The sequence below is a fragment of the Trichomycterus rosablanca genome, chromosome 4 (genome assembly GCF_030014385.1).
Source record: "Trichomycterus rosablanca isolate fTriRos1 chromosome 4, fTriRos1.hap1, whole genome shotgun sequence".
NCBI classification, from domain to species: domain Eukaryota; kingdom Metazoa; phylum Chordata; class Actinopteri; order Siluriformes; family Trichomycteridae; genus Trichomycterus; species Trichomycterus rosablanca.
The window spans coordinates 22,704,605-22,731,901 of NC_085991.1; the positions used below are offsets into that span (position 1 = coordinate 22,704,605).

General features: G+C 42.1%; 1 protein-coding gene across 1 annotated transcript in view; it reads right to left on the reverse strand.

Annotated features, from left to right (window-relative positions):
- Positions 1-27,297, reverse strand: part of plxdc2b (plexin domain containing 2b) — a 199,841-nt gene that overhangs the window by 49,348 nt on the left and 123,196 nt on the right. Inside the window, exons 8-9 of the mRNA XM_062994009.1 lie at positions 22,691-22,786; positions 20,033-20,114 (exon numbers count right to left, since the gene is read on the reverse strand). Of these exons, the coding sequence (XP_062850079.1) occupies positions 20,033-20,114; positions 22,691-22,786 (178 nt within the window). The remainder of the gene's footprint in view (positions 1-20,032; positions 20,115-22,690; positions 22,787-27,297) is intronic.

Sequence of the window (27,297 nt, forward strand, 5' to 3'; positions counted from 1 at the left end):
CCTTTCTACGGATTATTTACTAAGATCCGTTCTCTCATTTCAGCCTCATATTCAGAAGGCGAGTGTGTAACCTCAGCAACGCCGTAGCGTAGCGGGGTGATTATAATTGCCGCGAGTGAGCGACCCGGGTTCGCGCCTCGCGTTGGCTGCTTTTCTATTTTTTGTTTTTGTGTTTCCTTTTCAGTTGCCAGTGACGAGAAAGGCGTCGTTCGGGATTTCCCGAATTGTTTTTGTTTAACTCCTTTCCTTTGTTCATCTGTATATATATATTTATTGTTAATAAATATCATTTTTTGCTCCGCATCTTTGGGTCCTACGCCTTCATTCATTACAGAAAGGTGCGACCAGTTATGGACCCAGCGGAGACTCCCCCTGTGATTGACGTGCTTCGTCACCAGGGGGTTGCTTTAGGTCGACACGAGCTGGCGCTTTCAGAGCTGGCTCAGCGGGTAACTGAAATTGCCCAGCTGCTGCCATCTCTGGGTGCCGGTTCGGGTTCCCCCAACCATCCTCCCGCCCCCGCAGCGGTTCCAGTAGGAGTTGAAACCCCCATTCCGCCCCCCGAGCGTTTTTCAGGGGAGGCGAAGAAATGTCGAGGCTTCCTCCTACAATGCTCCCTCACATTCGAGCTTCAGCCGTCCCGCTTCCCTTCTGAGCGCTCCAAGGTCGCGTTTATAATATCTTTGCTGACAGGCAAAGCCTTGGAGTGGGCTACTGCCCTGTGGGAACAGAACGCTCCGGAGTGTTCTTCAGAGTCCTTGTTCACGGAGGCTCTGAGGGATACTTTCTTTCATCCCACGGGGGGAAGGGAGGCGGGTCCGCGTTTGCTCGAGCTGTCCCAAGGGGGGCGCTCAGTCGCCGACTACGTCATTGAGTTTCGTACTCTGGCGGCTGAGTGCGGTTGGGACGAGGGGGCATTAGTCGCCATTTTCCATCGTGGTCTAGGAGAGAGAATTAAAGATGAGCTGGCCACTCGAGACCTTCCCACTTCTCTCAAGGCCTTCTATCTCCTAGCCACCTCGATCGACACCCGACTCCGACAACGTAACCGGGAGCGAGGGCCTCACCCACCCTTTTATCGGCCTCAGGGCCAGCCCCGGCCCGTTTCGGGAGATCAGGACCCAGAACCCATGCAACTGGGATCGACTCGGGGAGCCGCCCCACGACCATCCGACCCCGCCTCGAGAGTCCGACCTCGGTTAAACGAGTAGGCCACTCTCGGGGTAGGGAGTCGAGGGCGAGCCATACCATCATCCCTGAACAGGGTCTTTTCCTTAGCGCATCGTTGCATTGGGACTCTGGGACCACTGATCTCCAGGTCTGTGTCGATTCAGGCGCGGTGGAAAATTTTATTGATCGCCATCTGGTGCACGGGTTGGGGATTGATCTTCAGCCGCTACGAGTCCCCATAGTGGTTCACGCTGTGGACGACCGGGCGGTGGCCGGGAGCCCGATCACGCATCAAACGCCTCCTCTCACGATGCGTTTGGGGAGGCACGAGGAGCGGGTCACATTTTTGGTGACCCAGGTTCCTCAACTCCAAGTGGTCCTGGGGCACTCGTGGCTGAAGAGGCACAATCCTCAAATTGATTGGCAAACCGGGTCAATCTTCGCCTGGGGAACACGGTGCCAGGATGCTTGCCTGTTGCCAGCAAGCATGTCATCGGCACCACAATCGCCTGTTGCGATGACCCCTGATTTGACCCGGGTACCTCCCGTGTACCATGACCTACAGGAGGTGTTTAGCAAATCCCGGGCGCGGGACTTGCCCCCACACAGACCTTTCGATTGCGCTATTAATTTGCTTCCTGGCACTTCTCCTCCTAGGGGGCGCCTCTTCTCCCTGTCGGGACCGGAGAGGATCGCCATGGAGGAATATGTCAAGGAGGCGCTCGATCAGGGGTTCATCCGACCATCGTCCTCCCCAGCTGGGGCAGGATTTTTCTTTGTGGGAAAGAAGGATGGAACTTTGCGCCCCTGTATCGATTATCGAGGTCTGAACGCTATAACGGTTAAGGATCGTTATCCGCTGCCGCTGATGGCCACAGCTTTTGAAGCTCTTCAGCGAGCTTCAATTTTTACGAAGCTAGATCTTCGCAGCGCGTATAACTTGATTCGTATCCGGCGAGGGGACGAATGGAAGACTGCGTTCATTACGCCCACGGGACACTATGAATATCTAGTGATGCCCTTTGGGTTAATGAATGCCCCCGCGGTCTTTCAACGCTTTATCAATGAGGCTTTGCGGGAGGCCCTTGACAGATACGTCTATGTCTATCTGGACGATATCTTAATCTTTAGCCGATCCATCGAAGAACATGTCAGGCACGTTCGTCGGGTTCTCCAGCTTTTGCTCGACCATCACTTGTTCGTCAAGCTGGAGAAATCCGTTTTCCATACCCCATCAGTGTCTTTTTTGGGGTTTATAGTTTCACAAAGTGTCCTGCGAATGGATCCGGTTAAGATCAAATCTGTGGAGGATTGGCCAACTCCTAGTTCCGTACGCCATGTGCAAAGATTTCTGGGCTTTGCCAACTTTTTCCGGCGATTCATTCGGAACTTCAGTTCGGTCGCCGCTCCTTTGACGGCTCTCACAGGGAAGGGTCCGTTTAAATGGACGGTGCAGGCCCAACAAGCCTTCAATAGGCTCAAGTCTCTCTTGACAACTGCTCCTGTATTGCAGTTGCCCGACCCAGAGGAATCTTTCATAGTGGAAGTGGATGCCTCTGATGTTGGGGTTGGGGCGGTTTTGTCCCAGAGAGGGGGTCCGGAAAAGAAGCTCCACCCATGCGCTTTCTTTTCGCACCGTCTAACTCCTGCTGAGCGTAACTACCCGGTAGGAGATAAGGAGCTTTTGGCCATCAAGCTGGCGCTAGATGAGTGGCGACATTGGCTAGAGGGGGCAAAACATCCCTTCCTTGTCTGGACAGACCATAAGAATCTGTCATTTATCCAGCAAGCGAAGCGGATGAATTCCCGTCAGGCTCGGTGGTCACTTTTTTTTGGTCGGTTTCATTTCACCCTTTCTTACAGACCAGGGTCGAAAAATGTTAAGCCTGACTCGCTGTCTAGACAGTGGGAATCGACCAGACCCGAAACCGACCCTGATCCTATCATCCCCCCTAGTCAAATTGCTGCCCCAGTAACGTGGGGCATATTTAAAACAGTGAGAGACGCTCAAGTTGTTGAGCCCGACCCAGGTGGAGGTCCACCTGACCGGATGTTTGTACCATCAACAGTCCGCCGTCAGGTGTTTGAATGGGCTCACGCGTCCTCGTTTGCGGCTCATCCAGGAGTCTCTAAGACCCTGGTGTTCTTGCGCCGAAGGTTCTGGTGGCCAGGGATGGAGAGTCAGGTCAAGGACCTTGTCCGTACCTGCGCTATCTGTGCGACTAATAAAAGCACAAGAGAGCGTCCTCGTGGACTCCTCCATCCATTACCAGTACCCTCTAGACCGTGGTCCCACCTGGCACTGGATTTCGTCACGGGTTTGCCAATATCCAGGGGATTCACGGTGGTACTGGTGATTGTAGACCGGTTCACCAAATCTTGCCTTTTCATTCCGATGCCCAAGCTCCCGTCCGCCATGGCTACCGCACAGGCTGTTCTGCAACATGTGGTGAGAGCACATGGGGTCCCGTCCGACATTGTGTCGGATCGGGGTCCACAGTTCATTAGCCAGTGCTGGCGAGCATTTTGCCAACTTCTCGGCGCGACGGCCAGCTTATCCTCGGGATATCATCCCGAGTCCAACGGGCAATCGGAGCGGGTCATTCAAGATCTAGGCAAGATGCTTCGGTGCTTGACTGCAGGTAATCCAGCCACTTGGGCGGATAAGCTGTTGTGGGCTGAATTTGCTCACAATACCCTGCACCATGCCGCTCTGGGTATGTCACCATTTGAGGCACAGTTCGGCTATCCCCCTCCGCTGTTTCCTGATCAGGAACAAGAGGTTGCGGTGCCGACTGTGCAGCAACATATCCGTCGCTGCCGCGCCGCCTGGCGGAAAGCAAGACAGGCCCTTTTGGCCTCTCAGCGCTCCATGAAGCGCAATGCTGACCGTAGGCGACAGCCGGCTCTTACGTTCCGTCCGGGCCAACGTGTCCTCCTATCGACGAGGGATCTCCCCGTCAAAGGTACCACTCACAAGCTGGCACCGAGGTACATTGGCCCGTTCAAGGTAGTCCGACGGATTAACCCGGTGACATATAGGTTGGAGTTGCCCCCCAGGATGAAGGCGCATCCGACCTTTCATGTCTCCCAACTTCGCCCGTTCGCGGGTAGGGGAGCTTTACCCCCCCCACAACCTCCCGCCCCTCGTATCATCCAGGGTGCCCCTGCATTTACGGTCCGCCGTCTCCTGGATAGCAGGAAAGTGCAGGGTAGCACTCAATACCTGGTGGATTGGGAAGGTTACGGCCCCGAGGAACGTTCATGGGTACCGGCTCGACGCATCCTGGACCCTGAACTGATTCGTGAGTACCGAAGGAACCGGTCTGCGGGTCTTGGGACCTCGGGAGCTGTCCCTAGAGGGGGGGGTCCTGTTAGGGTGCCTGCAACGTCTGGCGAACGTACCACCAATTCACAGCGTTGCAGGCGTTACAGAACAAAGAGCAGCGTGGCCTCAAATAGGAGGCCAGCTGATTAGGGCAACGACCTGCAGCTGTCAGCTTCCTACTTAAGGGGGCGTCGCCAGTCTGCAGGCGTCGCACCTTTGTTCTTTGTTTTCGACTGGCTGCACTGCTGCAGCCATTCCTTTTGCAGGGCTAGTTTGGTATCCCCAGGCGCCTGGTAGCGCGGTTGGGTGTGTAAGTCGTAAGACTGAGGTAACTTAGGGTCTTTGTTTCATTTAATAGGGAGAGCTGGTGCGATTCCTTACAGCCCTCGAGCTGTGGTTGTTTTGGCGTTGCCACATATGGTCCCCGCTTGCAAAGCTAGCAGCGGGTTAGCATCAGGCTAATTGCCACCTTCCGCAGTCCTTTAAAGGCGTGAACTTTTGTCAGGGTTATTCACTGCTGTTTGGTTGAGCGGTAAGTCGCCGCTCCTCCATGCGTGAATCCCCGGTTCGAATCCACTCGCCTGAACCCTTTTTCCAAACTCAGTCATCGGTTTCTTCCCAGTCTTTTAAACTGGTGACACAACCGATCCATTATTCCCCTCACAATTATCTTTACAAGTTTTGCCCCTTTCTACGGATTATTTACTAAGATCCGTTCTCTCATTTCAGCCTCATATTCAGAAGGCGAGTGTGTAACCTCAGCAACGCCGTAGCGTAGCGGGGTGATTATAATTGCCGCGAGTGAGCGACCCGGGTTCGCGCCTCGCGTTGGCTGCTTTTCTATTTTTTGTTTTTGTGTTTCCTTTTCAGTTGCCAGTGACGAGAAAGGCGTCGTTCGGGATTTCCCGAATTGTTTTTGTTTAACTCCTTTCCTTTGTTCATCTGTATATATATATTTATTGTTAATAAATATCATTTTTTGCTCCGCATCTTTGGGTCCTACGCCTTCATTCATTACAACCTTAATATTAGATTTTAAGGTAATGTTCTGCATAAAGAGGTATGAGCACTTTACTCAATTCCACAGGGTGATGGGATTTTTCATTTCCATTTGTCATTTTGAAGACAAAAATGTGGCCTCTAAATTGATTCGTGTTTATCAATGTTTATGTGTTTATGATCTTTCATACCCCAATCTCAGCAGTTGGGTTTGTTTAAAGGAGTTATCCAACACCTATAATCACAAATCCCCTCAATTTAATAACTTGTCTTAGCACTTGCAACAATGACTGCATGCCTGCTTCAGTTGTTTCAGTTCAGAACTTGGAATATGCTGCAACAAAGCATGTGGACTTAATACATTTTAAATAAATGTCAATGCCAGTGCAGCAAAAGTAGCCATTTGATTTAAAACAATATAAAAAGCAAGTTGGCAAAAATGTATTAAAGAATAAATAACCATGAAATGTTCAGTAAAGTAACTATTTGAAGCATTTCTGTTCATGCTGGGAAGGAATATGTAACACTCAGACACTTTGCTATATTATACAACCCCAAATCAGAAAAAATTGGGACAGTATGGAAAATGCAAATAAAAAAAAAATTCAGTGTTCCTTACATTTATTTCGACTTTTATTTGATTGCAGACAGTTTGAACCCGAGATATTTCATGTTTTATCTGGTCAACTTCATTTCATTTGTTAATATACCTCCATTCCTGCATTACAGCCCTGCAACACATTCCAAAAAAAGTTGGGATGGGGCATTTTAGGGCTAAAAAACGAAATAATGATGTGATTCCAAACAGGTGACATCAACAGGTGATTGTAATCACGGTTTGGTACAAAAGCAGCATCCAGTAAGGCTGAGTCTTTGATGAGCAAAGATGATCAGAGGATCTCCAGTTTGTCAACAAATGTGTGAGAAAATTATTGAAATGTTTAAAAACAATGTACCTCAAAGAAAGATTGGAAGGGATTTGCATATTTCTCCCTCTACAGTGCATAATATCATTAAACCATTCAAGGAATCAAGAGCAATTTCAGTACATAAAGGCCAAGGGTGCAAGCTTAAGCTGAACGCCCGTGATCTTCGATCCCTCAGACGGCACTGCATCAAGAACCACCACTCAACAATAGCTGATATAACCACATGGGTGAGGGATTACTTTGGCAAACCTTTGTCAAGCACTACAATACAGAGTTACATGCACAAACGCCACTTAAAACTTTACTGTGCAAAAAAGTAGCCTCATTTTAACCACGTCCAGAAGCGGCGTCGACTTCTCTGGGCTCTGAGAAATTTAGGATGGACCATCACACAGTGGAAACGTGTATTGTGGTCAGATGAATCAGCATTCCACGTCTTTTTTTTTTTGAAAAAAAATGGACGCAGGGCGCTTTGGACGAAAAGGACCATCCAGACTGTTATTAGCAACAAGTCCAAACGCCAGGGTCTATCATGGCATGGGGCTGTATCAGTGCCCTTGGCAAAGGTCATTAACACTTCTGTGATGGCAGCATTAATGCAGAAAAGTACATTGAGATCTTAGAGCAACATATGCTGTCTTCAAGACCAAATCTTTTTCAGGGACATCCATTCATTTTTCAACAAGACAATGCAAAACCACATGCTGCACACATTACAAAGACATAGCTGTGGAAGAAGAGGGTACGGGTACTGGACTGGCCTGCCTGCAGTCCTGACCTGTCCCCAATAGAGAATGTGTGGAGAATTTAGAAACGAAAAATGTGACAATGACGACCCCGTACTGTTGTACATCTTAAGACGTGTTTGCAGGAAGAATGAGACAAAATAAAAGCTGAAACACTAAATCACTTGGTCTCCTCGGTGTCAAAACGTCTTTTAAGTGTGGTGAAAAGGAATAGGAACATTACAAAGTGGTAAATGCTTTACTGTCCCAAATTTTTTTGGAATGTGTTGCAGACCTGAAATGCAGGAATATATGTTTATTACTAAATGAAATGAAATTGACCAGACAGAACATGAAATATCTCAGGTTCATCCTGTCTGCAATCAAATAAAAGTCGAAGTAAATGTAAGAAACTCTGTGTTTTTTAATATTTGCATTTTCCATGCTGTCCCAACTTTTTCTGATTTGGGGTTGTACAACAGCACTGCATTGCCACAGTTTGAAGGACATATTGCTGTCAGTCAAGTTATTTAAAACAGAAAGATAAAAGACCCAGCCACATCCTGTCCACTCTGAGATGGTTTTAGTTCCAAATTCCTACCACAAAGCAGACTAAACAACACGTCACCACTGGCAGTTGGCATTGTGATTGACATCTAGACTGAAGAATTGTATTTTTCCTTCTCTCACTTGGTATTGCTTTGGTGGCATGGATGCTTGGCATTCCTAATGCCCTCCTTCTGACACAGTCATTAGTTGTATGGCCTTGTTGCTTCTGGCTTGGCCAATTTCTCACACACTCCCTTGGTTCTCCTTTTATCCCTCCCTCTCTCTGTGTGATATATGAAGGCCAGACAGGGTTAACAAAACAAGTTTTGTATATAAGTGTGTTTGTCTGATGTGTATGAGAACTATTAGTCAGGGGAGCTGGTTTGTTATTGCACAGTATGGTGTGTAATAATACTACTTGTCAGCTAGCAGCAACACTGAATGCTAAGCTATTACTTCAGTCCTCTGTACAATTCCTCTGTAGTCATTATTAAATTCTGTTTACATACAAGAAATACCAGTAAACAACAAAAGCCAAATCCCTTGTCGAGTCTATGACATCAGACAGATTTTGTCTGTTGTTCCCAGAGGAGCGGCACCTGGTGTAGGCCTGCTGGCTCCCACAGGAATTTTCTGCTTTCAAAGCCTTCCTGCTCCATCCCGCTTGCCTCAATGGCTAAAGACCTAATTGCAATTCCTCTGCATTGGTCTGTTTGCATATAAATGCATGCAAATGTGCATGGCTTGGCTCCATTCTGCTCAAATTCAATATGAGATTCAGCTTTGGGAAATAGGGGTGAACTGAAAATCTGAATGCTGGAGTGATAACTATGAACAAATCCAATTACAACATGCCTGTCAGTCAGGACACCATATAGATGTTACTAATGTACTGATGTTTATATGTTTTAAAGAAACATTTAAAAAGTTTTCGCAGTTCTGGTACTGTTCTATTTTTGTGACTTAATGATTGGAACATACTTTCTAAAAATACTAATTGAAGTTTACTGTGGTTTTTTTACAACCCCAAATAAGAAAAAGTTGGGACAAAACGGAAAATGCAAATAATAAAAAACACAGAGTTTCTGATGAACCTGAGATATTTCATGTTTTGTTTACTCAATTTCATTTTATTTATTAATAAACATCCATTCCTGCATTTCAGGCCTGCAACACATTCCAAACAAAGTTGGCACAGTAAAGCATTTACCACTTTGTAATGTCGCCATTCTTTTTCACCACACCTAAAAGACGTTTTGGCACCGAGGAGACCAAGTGATTCAGTGTTTATTGTGTCCCATTCTTCCTGCAAACACGTCTTAAGATGTGCAACATTACGGGGTCGTCGTTGTAGCATTTTTCGTTTAAAAATTCTCCACACATTCTCTATTGGGGACAGGTCAGAACTGCAGGCAGGCCAGTCCAGTACCCGTACCCTCTTCTTCCTTGAGCACACGGCATCCATTTTTTCCAAAAAAAAACCCTGAAATGCTGATTCATCTGACCACAATACATGTTTCCACTGTGTGATGGTCCATCCTAGATGCCTCAGAGCCCAGAGAAGTCAACGTCATTTCTGGACAGGGTTAACATAAGGCTGCTTTTTTGCTTTAAGTTTTATGTGGCATATGTGCATGTACAGTGTATCACAAAAGTGAGTACACCCCTCACATTTCTGCAAATATTTCATTATATCTTTTCATGGGACAACACTATAGACATGAAACTTGGATATAACTTAGAGTAGTCAGTGTACAACTTGTATAGCAGTATAGATTTACTGTCTTCTGAAAATAACTCAACACACAGCCATTAATGTCTAAATAGCTGGCAACATAAGTGAGTACACCCCACAGTGAACATGTCCAAATTGTGCCCAAATGTGTCGTTGTCCCTCCCTGGTGTCATGTGTCAAGGTCCCAGGTGTAAATGGGGAGCAGGGCTGTTAAATTTGGTGTTTTGGGTACAATTCTCTCATACTGGCCACTGGATATTCAACATGGCACCTCATGGCAAAGAACTCTCTGAGGATGTGAGAAATAGAATTGTTGCTCTCCACAAAGATGGCCTGGGCTATAAGAAGATTGCTAACACCCTGAAACTGAGCTACAGCATGGTGGCCAAGGTCATACAGCGGTTTTCCAGGACAGGTTCCACTCGGAACAGGCTTCGCCAGGGTCGACCAAAGAAGTTGAGTCCACGTGTTCGGCGTCATATCCATAGGTTGGCTTTAAAAAATAGACACATGAGTGCTGCCAGCATTGCTGCAGAGGTTGAAGACGTGGGAGGTCAGCCTGTCAGTGCTCAGACCATACGCCGCACACTGCATCAACTCGGTCTGCATGGTCGTCATCCCAGAAGGAAGCTGACGCACAAGAAAGCCCGCAAACAGTTTGCTGAAGACAAGCAGTCCAAGAACATGGATTACTGGAATGCCCTGTGGTCTGACGAGACCAAGATAAACTTGTTTGGCTCAGATGGTGTCCAGCATGTGTGGCGGCGCCCTGGTGAGAAGTACCAAGACAACTGTATCTTGCCTACAGTCAAGCATGGTGGTGGTAGCATCATGGTCTTGGGCTGCATGAGTGTTGCTGGCACTGGGGAGCTGCAGTTCATTGAGGGAAACATGAATTCCAACATGTACTGTGACATTCTGAAACAGAGCATGATCCCCTCCCTTCGAAAACTGGGCCTCATGGCAGTTTTCCAACAGGATAACGACCCCAAACACAACCTCCAAGATGACAACTGCCTTGCTGAGGAAGCTGAAGGTAAAGGTGATGGACTAAACCCAACTGAGCAGCTGTGGCGCATCCTCAAGTGGAAGGTGGAGGAGTTCAAGGTGTCTATCATCCACCAGCTCCGTGATGTCATCATGGAGGAGTGGAAGAGGATTCCAGTAGCAACCTGTGCAGCTCTGGTGAATTCCATGCCCAGGAGGGTTAAGGCAGTGCTGGATAATAATGGTGGTCACACAAAATATTGACACTTTGGGCACAATTTGGACATGTTCACTGTGGGGTGTACTCACTTATGTTGCCAGCTATTTAGACATTAATGGCTGTGTGTTGAGTTATTTTCAGAAGACAGTAAATCTACACTGCTATACAAGTTGTACACTGACTACTCTAAGTTATATCCAAGTTTTATTTCTATAGTGTTGTCCCATGAAAAGATATAATAAAATATTTGCAGAAATGTGAGGGGTGTACTCACTTTTGTGATACACTGTAACTCCATATTGAAGTGCTTGACAAAGGTTTGCCAAAGTAATCCCTCACCCATGTGGTTATATCAGCTATTGTTGAGTGGCGGTTCTTGATGCAGTGCCGTCTGAGGGATCGAAGATCACGGACGTTCAGCTTAAGCTTGCGTCCTTGACTTTTACGCACTGAAATTCCTCCCGATTCCTTGAATTGTTTAATGATATTATGCACTGTTGACAAACTGGAGATCCTCTTATCATCTTTGTTCATCAAAGACTCAGCCTTTCCTGGATGCTGCTTTTGTACCAAACCATGATTACAATCACCTGTTGATGTCACCTGTTTGGAATCACATCATTATTTAGTTTTTTAGTTTTACCTCATTACTAGCCCTAAATTGCCCCTGTCCCAACTTTTTTGGAATGTGTTGCGGGCCTGAAATGCAGGAATGGAGGTATATTAACAAATTAAATGAAGTTGAGCAGATAAAACATGAAATATCTTGTGTTTAAACTGTCTGTAATCAGATAAAAGTCAAAGTAAATGTAAGGAACACTGAATTTTTATTTAATGTGCATTTTCCATACTGTCCCAACTTTTTCTGATTTGGGGTTGTAAATAAGAGTGCAAAAACATACATACAGCAAAAATACAGACGGGTATTTGTCATTTAACTTTGTGCCATATCCTCTTTGTTAGTTATTATGATTACAACTGGTGACTTATCTGTGTCCACATAAATTAGGCTAGTTAAACTGCACAGTAAAAAAATACATGGACGTACGTCGACTATTGTCAGTTAGGAAGGCAACCCAAACTGGTTTTTGCATATCACACAGAGAAACAAAAAAAATAAGCAACGGCATAATTTTACTAGATAACATTTTAAACCAGGGGTGTCAAACTCATTTTCACAGAGGGCCACATCTGCAGGGCCAATTGTAACGTATCCTGCTGTGACTGCAGTCTGCCTTTTAAGTCTTGGACAATTTGTTGTTTTTCTTGGAGGCTAAATTCTGTGTTTGGTGTCAAAATGCCAAATTTTTACTGTATATTTATAATGTATATCTATATTTATATTGTACTCCTTTACCACAGACACGGCCTCATAACACAAAAGACGTACTGGTTTTTCTTCTTGAAGCACAACCTTGTAATCACTTTCCCATCTTTCATTAAATTACCTTCCTGCTTAAATTTTCTCTTCTTGTACATTATGGGATTATTTGTAAATATTTCTCAACTTCACTTGTTGGAAAACCATTTCAGTTAAACGCTGATGTGGAAACACTGCCACTTTGCAGGTCACAAAATCAGCATGCATTGTGGGAGATGCAGTTTATGTATGATTTTACAGTGTATTTTAAGACAATCATATGTCTTTTAAGCTCTTGCGGGCCACAGAAAATGATGTGGCGGGACGGATTTGGCCTGCGGGCCTTGAGTTTGACACGTGTTTTAAACAATATACATTTTAAACAGTACTAAGTGAGATATTACAGCATATTGGTAGGAGTCATGCTGCTGGTATCAGCAGTACCTAAGTTCTAAGGGTTCGAATCCTGGGCTGTGCTCACAAATACAGAAGATGAATGGTGGTATGTGAACCTAGCTATTGGGCTGGGACACAGGGCGTACCGGTGCACCCAAGCCCGGATAAAAATAGGGTTGCATCAGAAAGGACATCAGAGTAAAAGCTGTGGCAAATCATAAACGCAGATGAATATTAAGTTATTAATGAACTGCTTTAACATTCCTATACCAGGAGTTTGCTTATATGACCCAAATATTTTGTTCCTTGCTATCTGGGAGGGGTGATGAATAGTCTATTTTAGATGGCTGTTGTATTCTTTTGCATGCTAAGACATGCTCACACTGTTCTGAACAAAAACATACCAATTGCTTGCTATTTATGCATTACATGTTTGTAAATTAAAATTAAATGTTTGTAGACGCAGTCTGCATGCCCAGGTGCTTGGTTTTATACACCGGTGGTCATGGAAGTGATTAGAACACCTGAATTCAATTATTTGGATGGGTGAGTGAATACTTTTGGCAATATAGCGTATTTTTCTAGCTCGAGCTGATTTAATCATTTTGCTTGGCTAACTCGATTACAAGGATACAGAAATGCACAAAACCACCCACACAACCTTCATCAACTGAGTTTAATTAATTGTTTCATAAACCTCCAGCCAGGCAAAGGACGACTTCATTTTGATGTGCTTTAATCTTATATTTTTTGCCAGTTAGAACTTGCAATGTGAGAGAATGCAGTAATCAAAAATGCTGCATGATATTAATTAAACACGACTTAATTAGATTCAGATAGAACGTTTCTTTCTGAATGAGTCTGGCTTTGTTTACACACAGGTTTTAATATATTGGCCAGTGGATACAGATACAGAGCTGGGCATTTGTTCACTTTATTAACTACGCTTGGAACACTGGGTGCAATGACAAATTACAGGAAATTAAAGACAGGGTCTCTGCTGTGCAGACTGTGCAGCTCTTCTCTTTGGGTTCTGTGTTCATGTATTATACTTAAGAAGCACTACAGCTCCACACCCCTAGGATACTGGTTCCAGTCTGTGGGTTTTTAGTTTCTATCCTTGCAGGTTTCCTTCTAGTTCTTTAGTTTCCTACCGCCTCTTGAAAACATGCCAACATTGGGAAATAGGGGAATCGTAATAAGTAAAAGTGCTGCAGTGCACAGCTGGAACATCCCCCAAATGATGGTTTACAGAATGACAACATTTCAGGGAGTAATAAAAATGACAAAAAGACTAAAAACTAAAAGTAATAACAATTAATTAAACGGAAAGAGAATAAAACACTTTCCAAAGTGTAAATAAATTATTTAAAATGTTTATTACATAATATCTTTATCATAATATCAGGCATTTTACATAATTTACTTTCTAACCTCTCTTACAACCAATTATTACAAATAATTTGGGATTATTAACTGCAGTTTGTTCTTGATTGTCAGTTAATATATGTTTTTTATCGTTTAAACATACCATCTATCAGCTTAGTGCCAAATCTGTCAAATTCCATACAGCTCTCACAGAAATGCACCATGTACACCGATCAGCCATAACATGAAAACCACCTGCTTGTTTCTACACTCACTGTCCATTTTATCAGCTCCACTTACCATATAGAAGCACTTTGTAGTTCTACAATTACTGACTTTAGTCCATCTGTTTCTCTGCATGCTTCGTTAGCCCCCTTTTATGCTGTTCTTCAATGGACCACCACAGAGCAGGTATTATTTGGGTGGTGTATCACTCTCAGCACAGCAGTGACACTGACATGGTGGGAGTGTGTTAGTGTGTGTTGTGCTGGTATGAGTGGATAAGACACAGCAATGCTGATGGAGTTTTTAAACACCTCACTGTCACTGCTGGACTGAGAATAGTCCACTCCAGCAGCGCTGCTGTGTCTGATCCACTCATACCAGCACAACACACACTAACACACTACCACCATGTCATTGTTACTGCAGTGCTGAGAATCCACCACCTAAATAATACCTGATATGTGGTGGTCCTGACCATTGAAGAACAGGGTGAAAGCAGGCTTAAAAAGTAGGTAGAGAAACAAATGGACTACAGTCACTAATTGTAGCACTACAAAGTGCTTCTATATGATAGGTGGAGCTGATAAAATGGACAGTGAGTGTAGAAACAAGGTGGTTTTAATGTTATGACTGATCAGTGTAAAGTAAAGTGAAGTAATACTTCACTTAGGTCTGCAGTTGACCACAAGAAAATGCACCATGTACACCGATCAGCCATAACATGAAAACCACCTCCTTGTTTCTACACTCACTGTCCACTGTCCAAAACCAGCGAAAACCAAAACAGTAAACGGAAGACAACAAGGATTATACACGGTAACGGTTAGATTCAGTAATAAGGAGCGCAAACACGATCGGCAAAACGAGACACAAACAGAAGAGTTTAATTAAGATTCACTGAATCAAACACCGCTGAACTGAATCAAAATACGGAGCCGATGAGAGCGATCAGGATTGGCTGGAAAGTAACGAGTTACATTTACTCGCGTTACTGTAATTGAGTCGTTTTTTTTGTGTACTTGTACTTTTTAAAGTAGATTTTACAGCCTGTAATTTTACTTTTACTTAAGTAAGTTTTGTACTAAGAATTGTAATTCGCTACATTTTGAATCACATCCGTTACTGAGTAAAAAAATCGCGTCTGGGAAACTGCTGCAGTGAATTCTGCGATAGGGAGTCGGATCTTTTGTCTCGGTTCCTTTTAAAGAGCCGTATGTATGTAACGACTCCCAAATGCGCAAATCGGTTTCTTTTATTTTGGCTTAAAGGGCCGTTCAATAGAATCGAATCATTCTACGACACATAATAGTGGTTAATACAGTTTGAAAGTTTTATGGGACTAAAATGACACATTACACATCCTTAAATGTTTAAAATGTTGTATCCACCCCCCAAATCACAAGAGGATAAAATCAAAGCTGAGCTGAGTGATCACTTGATGCCCCCCCAGTGTAGATACTGATACAGACTCACTCAGTGGTGGAAGCAGCACAGTACAGGCTCGTGTTCCTTTTAAGAAACCTGTAAAGAACTTTTTGTAGTATTTTTCCTAATGTAAGGAGGTTCTGCTGAACATTATTTAAAATAAAAGTTATTTGTGAGCTATTCTTAGATATAGATAGATAAGGATATAGATAATTTAGATCTATTTTGTCTTAATTATTGTTAATTATTGTGATATCGTTATTGTTATAAAGTTTGAGTCCCTTAAAAGAATAATTATATGTGGTGCTGTTACTATTTTTGCACTTCTGCAGCCTTTAATTACAATGCAAAAAAAGAAATTTGAGTCTTATTTTAATTGCATTATACAAGAACAAAAAAAATCGAAATCGTAATCGACAATCGGGTATAATTTTTAAATAATCAAGATTTTTTTTTTTGGTAAAATCGCCCAGCCCTAGTGCGACTTACGTGCGATTCGCAGTCGTAGACTTGAGTCCCCATCTCTGCTACCCACCAAGCCACAGAAAGTACATAACATTATTTAAAAATTTAGAAAACTGGAAGAAATCTGTGTACATAAAGGTCAAGGTCAAAAAACAATATTGAATGCCAATGAGTTCCAATCCCTAAGACAGCACTGCATTAAAAATCATGCTTCTGTAATGAATATAACCACTTGGGCTCAGAAAGACTTTGGAAAACCCCTGTTAGTAAACAAAGTTCTTCACAGATGTAAATTAAGACTCTGCTATGCAAAGTGAAAGACATATGAACAGCATCCAGAATGACAACCAGCCACAGCTGCGGATTTTTTGGACTCCAGGTCATGGAAAATAGATTCATTCAAAGTGGAAAAGTGTGTTGTGGTCAATTATGGCAACAATAAACATCATGTTCTGTGGCCTAAAAAAAAAAGGACCATCATGTTTTTATCAATGCAAAGCCAACATCTGTCATGAGATGGGTAATTTGCACATCTGCAAAGTCAGCATTAATGCTACGGGTGACATATGCATTTGGAGCAACATATGCTTCCACCTAGACCACATCTTTATTAAAGAATTTCCTGCTTGTTTTAGGGTATGACAAGCCACATTCTGCATGTCTTATAACAGTATGGCTTTGGTTCAGTGTCTAGGTGCCATGCCCCTCTCTACAGGAGCACTCTCCAGCCTGATTGGTCCCCTGCTTATCACCCAGAGACATATAAGGAGGCAGCTTGGAACCATTCACTGTAGACTATTTTGAATTGGCGCTTTCCTGTCGGTTTGGTTTGTCAGTTTTCTTGTTTGCCTTAGCCTTGGTTTGTTTGTTCCTGTTTGTTCCTGTTTGCTCATGTTATGTTTGGTTTGTCATGTCCATGTTTAGAAGTCCTTGTCTTGGCGCCCAGGTGGCGCAGCGGGATATTCCGCTAGTACACCAAGCACTAGGTTTCTGAACTCCTCTGTATCTGGCGGGCATAATTGGCAGTGCCTGCAGCAGATACTAATTGGCCACCGTATCTGCAGGGTGGGGGCCAGACCCTAATTGGCGGAGAATGGGCAAGAATAGGAGGGCTGTACACGTGTTGGGAGAAGTGTGTACAGCGACGTGCTCTCCTTGGATGCAATCTGGTATCTCCCAGCAGCGGAAGACAAAATTGAGTGCGCCAAGTCCTTGTCTTGTTAATGTATGTTTAGATTAGCGTTAGCTTTTTGGTCAGCATAGCATTTAGTGTAGCTTTAGCTTTGTTCAAGTGTGTTTAGTTAGCGTTAGCATTGTTCTTGTGTGTTTAGATTAGCAATTAGCATTTAGCATAGGTCTTGTTAGTTTGTCTTGTGTACCTTTGTCTAGTCTTGTGTTTTGTAATTATTAAAGTTTATTAAACGTCTGTGTGTCTGCCCCCTCTTGTCTTGTCCTAGCCCAGCGTTACACAAGGGATGCTCACAGGCATCCACGGTGAGTAATCACCAACAATGGTGTGAAGAAGGACAAGCCAAAAAATGTTGACAGGTTGTTACGCAGCCAGAACTCATTGATGATAGAGGACATGAAGGCTATCATATCTAAAGATCTTCGGCTCAAATTGCAGATAATTTTAATACTGTTGATGAAGTGAATGCATTAAACTATTCTGTGTATGGGGCTGCATAGTCACAGGCCAGTCAAAGTGCCCATGCTTACTCCTGTCCCCTATTGAAAGCACCTAGAATAGGCACACATTTGATGGACCTGCTGGTAATATCTAGGACTGGCTCGATACCACTTTTTTTATGTCCGATACCAATACCGATACTGCAAATTGAGTATCTGCCGATACCGATACTGCAAATTGAGTATCTGCCGATACCAATACCAATCCGATACCGTCATTTCTCCTCTCAAACAACTAAGCAGTAATAATACACGTCTCAATGCACCATGGTTAAACTAGCTATCTAAATAACAATGCTCAGACTGTGAAACAAATATTCTAAAGGAATAAATACAGAACCTACAACATCACACTTATGCAAAACTGCTGTTTTTATTTTCTCTTTTACACACAGAACATTTAGCAGCATTTTTGGCTTGTTTAACAAAAGTGTCTACAGTTGGAAGATGTGGATGTCAATCAAATGCGATGGACCAATTCTAACTGAGTTGAGATTTTCCATTACAGTTCTGTCACGTTTTTAGTTTATTAAAAACCAAAGTGCGCTTATTATTAAACCCTGCTGGATTTTGAAGAGGACGTCTGTGGCTAAACGAAAAGAGTGTAGTTTGTTTTATTTCATAACACTGATGGATAAATCGTCGGGGATGTGAGAAATCTCCAAGCCGGGGCAAGACCGATTTATCCAAGTCTGATTTATCATTTATAAAGCGATTTTTACAGCAATTTTTATTGTGTTTAAACAGTGTTTTCAGATGTGGCAGTAGAAGATGATTTTTTAAAATGCTAAAAGTACGCTACCGCACCAGAGTTGGGGTTTTGAATACATCGTATTGAATCTCAGCTCTGCCTTTCAACTGGGTTGGGCGGCTACATGAACAATGATTGGCTGTTGTTCAGGGTTAGAGGGTATAAAGTCGGATCATAGGTCCTCATAACTGGTGCAACTGCGGCCCCTGCTGGCTAACTGATGGTGCCTGCACAGGGTTGAGGAATAATGCTGATGGGGGTGTGGCCCTCCGTACACAGTGCCCATCGGTGTATGAACTCGACTCGTGCAGGTGAAATATGCAGTCTGTACTGACTGTACGTGCCGGAGGGGGCGTATGTCAGTTAAGAGGCGTCCTCAGTCAGCGGTGAAGGGTCGAATCAGTATAGAGGATGCGTTCATGGTAATTGGACACAACTAGATTAGGGGAGAAAATTGGGGGGAAAAAGTGGGAAAAATTTTAATTAAAATGCTAAAAGTTTAAGTAGATCAGTGTGTTTTCATTTCTGAATGGCTGTTGCGGATGAGTTGTAGATCAAAGGGAACATGTTAATGATGTCATCAAGCGTGAGTGGCAATAAACAACACTTGTCATGTAATGTGAATTACATATATATTGTCTGGCCCTTTAAGAATGTTAAGTGTACAATGCTAGGGTATAGGGAGCGAGTGTGTAGGGAAGAGATTAGAAAATGATAGTCTCCGGCTGTGCTATGTTGTTCTGTGTTTGCACTGAGTGTGTGTGACATTAAAGTAGCGTTCTCGTGAAACCCCACTTGAATGTTTGAACACTGAACACTCTGTTGGAACGTATCTTCGTGTGTTATTTGCTTTATACACAAACAATGTCCTTATTTACATTAAGTGTTATTTACATTAAGCAAGAGTATTGGATCGGATTACACGTTTTTTTTCCTTCCGATTTCCGATCCAGGGATTTGGGCCAATATCGGACCGATACTGATCCCGATACCGATACTGAGTATTGAATTGGTGCCAGCCCTAGTAATATCTTAGTACGAGTTACCAAAGGTCCCCATCAGATGTCTTGTGAAGTCCATGTGTCTCTAATCAGAGCTGTTTTAAATGCATATTAGGTTTGTGTTCCTAATGCATTATCTCATCAGTGTAATAGAATAATGTGATAGCTAAATTTACTTCATACTACAATGCTTATAATATAAATAAGTAGTTAATAAAAAAAACAAGTTAAGACAACGCAAAACATTAGTATGAGGCATTAAAAAGAGAACATGAATTAGATCATTTGGTTTCAGAATAAATGTGGGAAACCTAGAGAGAGATAAAACGAGTGTCAAAGCAAGAAAAAAGAGAGAGGATAAGTGAATAAAAGAAGAGACTCTTGGTCTGATTGATAGATTCTCTGGCTCTCGCTCTCATGTCAGACGTGTGATGTAGTGAGTGTGAAAAGGCCTGGGGCGGCGAGGTAAAGGAGCACACAAGTCAACTGGAAAGAGGCCCAAGCTCGACCTCCCTTGACCCAGCTGAAAGGAAAAGAAACAGCTAGGAAGAAGAATGATACTTTAACCCACATATCACACTGATATACTGAGAAAGAAAAACATTAAAACTGAAGTGAAACTGAGTAAAAAGAAATTCCACTGATTTTCCAGCACTTTTGTTGTTTTCTTTTAGAAGGAAACCCGCCAAGAAATCGCCAGCTAAACTCACCTGTTGAGTCTGTGACACCAGCTGCAATTGAAGTTGATCTCGGCAGCTAGGCAGGAGGAACAGCTTCCAAACTGGAGACAGGCTGATGTGAGAAGGTAAGAGAACAGAAATGGATACTAGTGAGATACAAAAAAAGATTAAATTATTCTTTTTTTAACAGTTTAGTTCCACCTGTTAGCTACTTGCTCAATTACACAACAGCAAACAATCTGAGGGGCAAAGTATGCTTGGCAGAGAACACTTTAAAGTTATTCAGTTCTATATACACCAATCAGCCATAACATTAAAACCAATTCTTGTTTCTACACTCACTGTCTATTTTATCAGCTCCACTTACCATATATAATCACTTTGTAGTTCTACAATTACTGACTGTAGTCCATCTGTTTCTCTGCATGCTTTGTTAGCCCCCTTTCATGCTGTTCTTCAATGGTCAGGACTCTCCCAGGACACTGACATGGTGTGTTAGTGTGTGTTGTGCTGGTTTGAGTGGATAAGACATCAGTGCTGCTGGAGTTTTTAAACACCTCACTGTCACTGCTGGACTGAGAAAAGTCCACCAAACAAAAAACATCCAGCCAACAGCGCCCCTAGCCAGCGTCCTATGACCACTGATGAAGGTCTAGAAGATGACCAACTCAAACAGCAGCAATAGATGAGTGATCGTCTCAGACTTTACATCTGCAAGGTGGACCGACTAGGTAGGAGTGTCTAATAGAGTGGACAGTGAGTGGACACGGTATTTAAAAACTCCAGCAGCACTGCTGTGTCTGATCCACTCATACCAGCACAACACACACTAACACACCACCACCATGTCAGTGTCACTGCAGTGCTGAGAATCATCCACCACCTAAATAATACCTGCTCTGTGGTGGTCCTGTGGGGTCCTGACCATTGAAGAACATGGTGAAAGCAGGCTAAAAAGAATGCAGAGAAACAGATGGACCACAGTCAGTAATTGTAGAACTACAAAGTGCTTCTACATGCTAAGTAAAGATGATAAAATGGACAGTGAGTGTAGAAACAAGGAGGTGGGTTTAATGTTATGGCTGATCAGTGTACAAGAGCGTAAAGATGCACTAATGGGATTGACTATCCCATATCTCTGTGCCCATATCAATAGCCACAAGCATTGTATCTGAAATTCTAAGGAGCTCTGTACAGATCTCAGAGGGGATCATAGATCTTAAGCCTGCAATGTTGCTTGAATGCATCTGGTGTTCATCTGTACAAACAATGGTCCCAAAGTACAATGTAGATGGAAGTGTGGTTTGGCAAACTCAAACTTTCACTTTAAGCACTTTAAGAAAATGTGTTAAATGCAGTGCAAAACCCATAAAAAAGCAATAAATAAAGCTTTAAATCACAATGAGCTAAGAGACTGATATGCCAGAAAGAAAGCCCCGCTTTATTTGTTTTTATCCATGTAATCACTAACAATTTTCAGTCAAGCTTTAAAATAGGGGCATATTTATTGCACAGGAATCCCTGAGGACCATGGGAATGTAAGCTCACTTCACTGGAGACTATGATGTTTGCATTTTAGCAGCTTCTAATTAATGTCATAGAGCAGAACAAATTTCCTTTCAGCATAAGGCAAGGTTTGGGGATTCTTTCCAACTTTGGAAAATAAACTTTCTGTTCCATGTAGTTTCTACTTACAGATGTTTGTTTTTATAGGCGATTTTTGGCTCTTAAGTTGCTTGAAAATCGCTTAATTTACTGTTAAAAAAAGCAATGCCAGATTGCGTCATGCTTCCTCTCTACCAATGCCGATCCCCGGTCTGATTGAGGAGAATGATGCTAACCCACGCCCCCTCCAACACGTGGGCAGCAGCCATATGCATTTTGTCACCTACGCTTTGACGAGTGCAATGCGGATCAGCACTGTGTACGGAGAGACACACCCTAACAGCACTCTTTTCCCGTCTCTGTGCAGGCGCCATCAATCAGCCAGCAGAGGTCGTAATTGCATTAGTTATGAGAGAGACCCTATCCAGTTTTTTATTATCCCACTCCTGTCTGAACAACAGGCCAATTGTTGTTAATGTGACCGCTCAGCCCAGCCGGCACGATGTATTCGAGATCCCAGCTCTGGTGTTCCAGTGTGTGTTTTTTTACGCTGCGCCACTTGAGCGGCCTTAAGTTACATTTTTGACTTAATCCAAGATTAGTACAGAGCTCACTAGACTTTCCCAACCCAATTTGTTCGAGGCTAGAGATCAAAAGGTTGCTGGTTCAAAGACCACTATTGCCAAGTTGCCATTGTTTGGCTTGGGTAAGGCTCTAAACCCTTAATTGCTTGCACTGGAATCAATTCCAACTGTAACTTTGGACAAAAGTGTCTGCTAATGGCCGTAAATGTCTACTAACTTACCAAATAATCTATGTTTTGCTTCAAATTCTTATTGAAAAAAATAATGTTGAACAAAGAAGTATGTGTTCCAACTATTTAACCACCAAAAAAAGAAATACAGAGATTGACATGTCATACATGTCTTCTGCAAGTGTAAGACTTTAAACCACTGTATTGTTTGCTAAGATCAAATGATATATTTGTGTCCATTATTATCCATTATCCATTATTATTTGGACAAGCTGTTTTTGTGTGTATATTATGGTATAAGATTGTGAGAGTATTTGGTGTTGACTTACTAGGCAGTGGCATCATCTCCACAGCTGTGCTGTTTGTGATTTTGGTCTTGAGCAACTCCACACGATGATACTCATAGATTGTCTTTCTTCGAACATCTGGAGACACACAAATGCGTCACAAATTCCATGAGAACCAGTAAAACACAGAGGCTCTAATCAAAACAAATGAAGAGGAGTGGTTCGCATGTGCTACTTAATCAACTGCAAACTTTGTTAGTGAGTGTGTTGATTTACTTATTACTTAGATTTTAAGAATTACTGGGCAAATGATAACACAATGTGAAGCATTTATGTGGAAATAGAGTTTGCATCTGTTAATTGTTCAATAACCTGAGCAAGCTTGACGGTTGGAACACAATCATTCAGTCATCATTAAGATCCACTTCAGCCTGAAATGGGTTGTGGTGGATCCAGGCTTGCCCAGAAACACTGGGTGCTATGCAGGAATACAACTTGGACAAGTGCCAGTCTCCAGGCAACACACACTTCCCATTCACATACTCATTCACACCAGGGGGCAATTTAGACATTGTGTGTATCCAGTTCGGGTCCTTCTGAACCATGTGGATTGTAGTCTACACTCTACCAGTTAGGCCACCATACCACCTGCCATCTTTTTTGCCTTTTTAATGTTTATATGCAATGAATAAGGCCCTACCTAATTCACAACCGTGAAAATCGCATCATAGACCTTGAAATGAGCCTTTTCCCATAAGGTTTGTGTTTAGCGATTTAACATTTTTAATTCGCGTAGCATTCAAATGCGTCATGTTTACTGGTTCGTTTGCAATATGAGGTGGTTCTAGCAATCCTACAGCAATTCAGTTAGCAATCGCTTAGTCAAAATGTCCAAGATGTCGAAGTGGTTGAGTCTTTGAGGCTGTTGCTGGATGTTTTAGGTTTACATTCAGCTAGTAAGGTAGGCTGTGCTGTGTATTGTACCTTCCATTCACTCTATCATTTAATTTATGAGTGTAATTTAATGACCGCCGTAAAAATGGCACTTTTCTGTAAAAATCCTAGCAATAAATGATAAATAACAATACATGAATAACTGTTATGCTAGCAACCAGTAATGGCACAGCTAGGACTGAACTTGCATGAACTACACAGTATGTGCTTGTGTAATATGTAATTATTAAGAATATGTAAAATATGTGCATATAGATGAATTGTAACAAGGTGGCTGCGGAATGAGGTTCAGCAGCTCAACCACATTAGAAGTCGTGTCTCTCTGCGCTGTCTAGTTTGGCTGGAAGATGGGGCACAGAGGTGTAGTGCGTTATTTGTTAATCCCTCTTGATCGATAATCACCTGCGCCTCATGAATGTTAATCCATTCTAGGTGGGAGGCTTTCTGTATATCCCAGCTTCTCTCTATTCTTTTGGTTTCTGGGAACTGCCGCCCAGTCTTGCTGTGTTTTTGGGACTAGCAAGCGAGATGCACTGGGAAAGCAGATTACCCCAGGAGCGCAACATCCCTGGAGTAGAACCACCTGTAAATCACTTTATGCGCAGGAGGCGCCAAAGGACTGGTAAGGGGTTTTAAGACAAGCTGGCAGGCTCTGGTAGTTCTCTGTTTGTTCTGGTTCCGAGGGCTAGATTTGCCTGTCCAATTACGACATCCAGTTTTCATTTCTGCACTATCCCTTTTCTGTTCACTTTCTCTGTTGTGGGTTCTGGACATTTCTATGCATTTGTTATTTTGTTTCTAACTTATATTTTTTGCAATTGTCCTCCATTTTTAGTTAGTGGCTTTTTAGCCACAGTATCATTTTACTTTGATTAAATATCTGCAGTTGTATTCTATTTTCTATCTAGCAAGTGTGTGAGGGGCATCCAGCCTCATTACATAAACCTTTACTGTTACACTAAGCACATACTTGCCCAAAAGTTAAAATTCAAAGTTAAATTCGTCAGTGTTTAAAAAAAACATATTAAAAAGCATATAAGCATTAACATTTCACTGAGACTTTGGACATCAGTCATGTGTAGACCTCTGGAATAACATTACTAGATAAATAATACATCTTAATTACTTTGGAGGTTTTCTTTTTTTATATTTCTAAAATGTTGATGCCGTTTATATTAGTCAGTTATTTATTTCTACGCATTCTTTCTCATAGTCCCATGTTCACCATAGTAATGTGCAAAATGTGAATCATATTTGTACAGTAGTAGCTTGTAACTCAATGTCCCCTAAACTCAAAATCTTTGAAACTCAACACCCTTCACTGAGAAATTTGTACCCTTAAACTCAACTCTGAAAGCTCCACATGTATCTGTGTTCAGCTGGATTTTTCTCCTGTTTCACTTTTAAACTTGTGTTACAGTTGGGACTCTGAGAATTTATAAGAATCAGCTTTTCTGAGAGTCTTAAACGCTCATCATTAAAAAAAAAAATTATTTGTACCCTTAAACTCAACTCTGAAAGCTCCACATGTATCTGTGTTCAGTTGGATTTTTCTCCTGTTTCACTTTTAAACTTGTGTTACAGTTGGGACTCTGAGAATTTATAAGAATCAGCTTTTCTGAGAGTCTTAAACGCTTATCATAAAAAAAAAATAATGTAACTTTTAGGGCTGTCAAACGATTAAAATTTTTAATCGCGATTAATCTCAGAATTTCATATAGTTAATCGCGATTAAGCGCATTTTTTTTTTTTTTTTTTTTTTTTTTTTTTTTTTTTAAGGAGGTGGTTTTAATGTTATGGCTGATCGGTGTACATACACTAACATACACCAAAACTCATTCACAATCAACACAGTCTTGTTCCCTGGGTTCTGACAACACATACTAGTGACTATATTACTTGCATCTTTGCACAATATTGCATTGTTTTTGCAACTTATTCTCACCTTATTCTACCTGCTGCTATATAAACCCTACGCTGCTAACTGGATATCAGAATCCGTTTTTATTAGGGCTGTCGAAGTTAACGCGATAATAATAATAATAATGCGTTCCAGTGTTGCCAGATTGGGCGGTTATCCGCCAAATTGGGCGGATTTTGTTGGAAACCAATTTAATAGCATTTAAATAACACTTCTGTTTAAAAGAAAATATTCAGTTTTAAGAAGCACCAGCATTGTAGAAGGCTATTAAAAGTAAAGTCAATTTTCAATGCTGATTTGGCTTAATAGTGTTGGTCAGTCTGTATCATATTCTTGAAATGATAAAGTATTGCAAAGGAATATCTTTGAAATTCTTCCTCATAATGTTAAGGTTGCTATATTTTGGTTTTTCACTTGTCAGGGAAAATTAAGAGAGAAAAAAGCTTATTATTATCATGCGTGTCATATATAATTTACGTGATCTGCATATCACGTTACCACTGTACGTCACTGAGCTGATATGTGTATCAGGTGAGCAGCGGGTAACGGCGTGTTATGTTTAAGTGTGACGCTCCAAGTTGTGGATTAAGCAATAAAGACAACTCGTTCTCCACATAACTAGTGTCATTTGTATTTCGTGGTTAAGTACAAAACATAACAATGCGGGTCTTCGTGATGTAATTCTACATGGCACTCACTGCCTGTATAGGTACATTTTTCCTGTATAGAATTTGCGTTAACGGCACTATTTTTAAAAATCGCGTTAAATTGAGATCGCGTTAATGCGTTATTATCGCGTTAACTTCGACAGAACTAGTAACTTTATATATTAAAAGAATGACATAGAAACACTAAACTTCTAATTATTACTGCTTATTTGTTCTCTTCACTAATTAAGAAGCATAAGAAAACAATGAAGAAGTAAAGGTAAAGAGCAGGTTATATTGTATTTTTGATTGATTTTTAACTGTGTTTTAATTGTATTTCAGTGTTTTTAAATTATATTTGTATTATTTTCAGTGTGTAAGTGTCAACACCAACCTTATTATATTACATTAGCCTAAAATATATGCAGTTCCACGGGACCATGGAATACATTAACAGGTTTCTCATACATCCTTATTGAAAAAATACCTTAAAACTTAAAACCTTTTAAAATCAACGCCACTCCCAGAACCAGCTGACGTTGAGTTTTAAGGTACCACTGTACTCTCATTTAAATAATTTGCAAATGCAGTTTCCATTTTTGTTAGTCACACTGCCGTTGCTAAATTACTGCAAATATTCGACAGAAGCCTGTCAGTAAATCAGCTAACACATTGTTCTTGATCTTACCAAGTTTGCACATCTAGTACAGATAAACTAGGACAAGCAGAAGCTTTTTGGGACCGATATTCTATTAGGGGCTGCAAATACTTTTCCTTTACAGTTCCCATGTGCTGTTCTCCTTTTAAAATGCATCATTTGACATGACTTGCTTCAGCACTTATGACTAACATGACAAAATAACAGTAATTGGAAAAAAATGACTTCCTTTTCCGAATTCTTCTTAAAATGTGAATGAAAGTACCAATAATATATTATCATCTTGATCTCAGCTTAAAGTTTTGTGTGGATGTGAATTCAATCAAACTGTTCTATAGCGTGTGCAAGACTAAAATGTGATTATGTATGTATTATGCTGTAACACTCTGAAACACACAGTATAACATTATAAAATTAACTGACCCTAAGTGACCCTTTGACCATTTGCACAGTTTTTGTGTTGTTTATA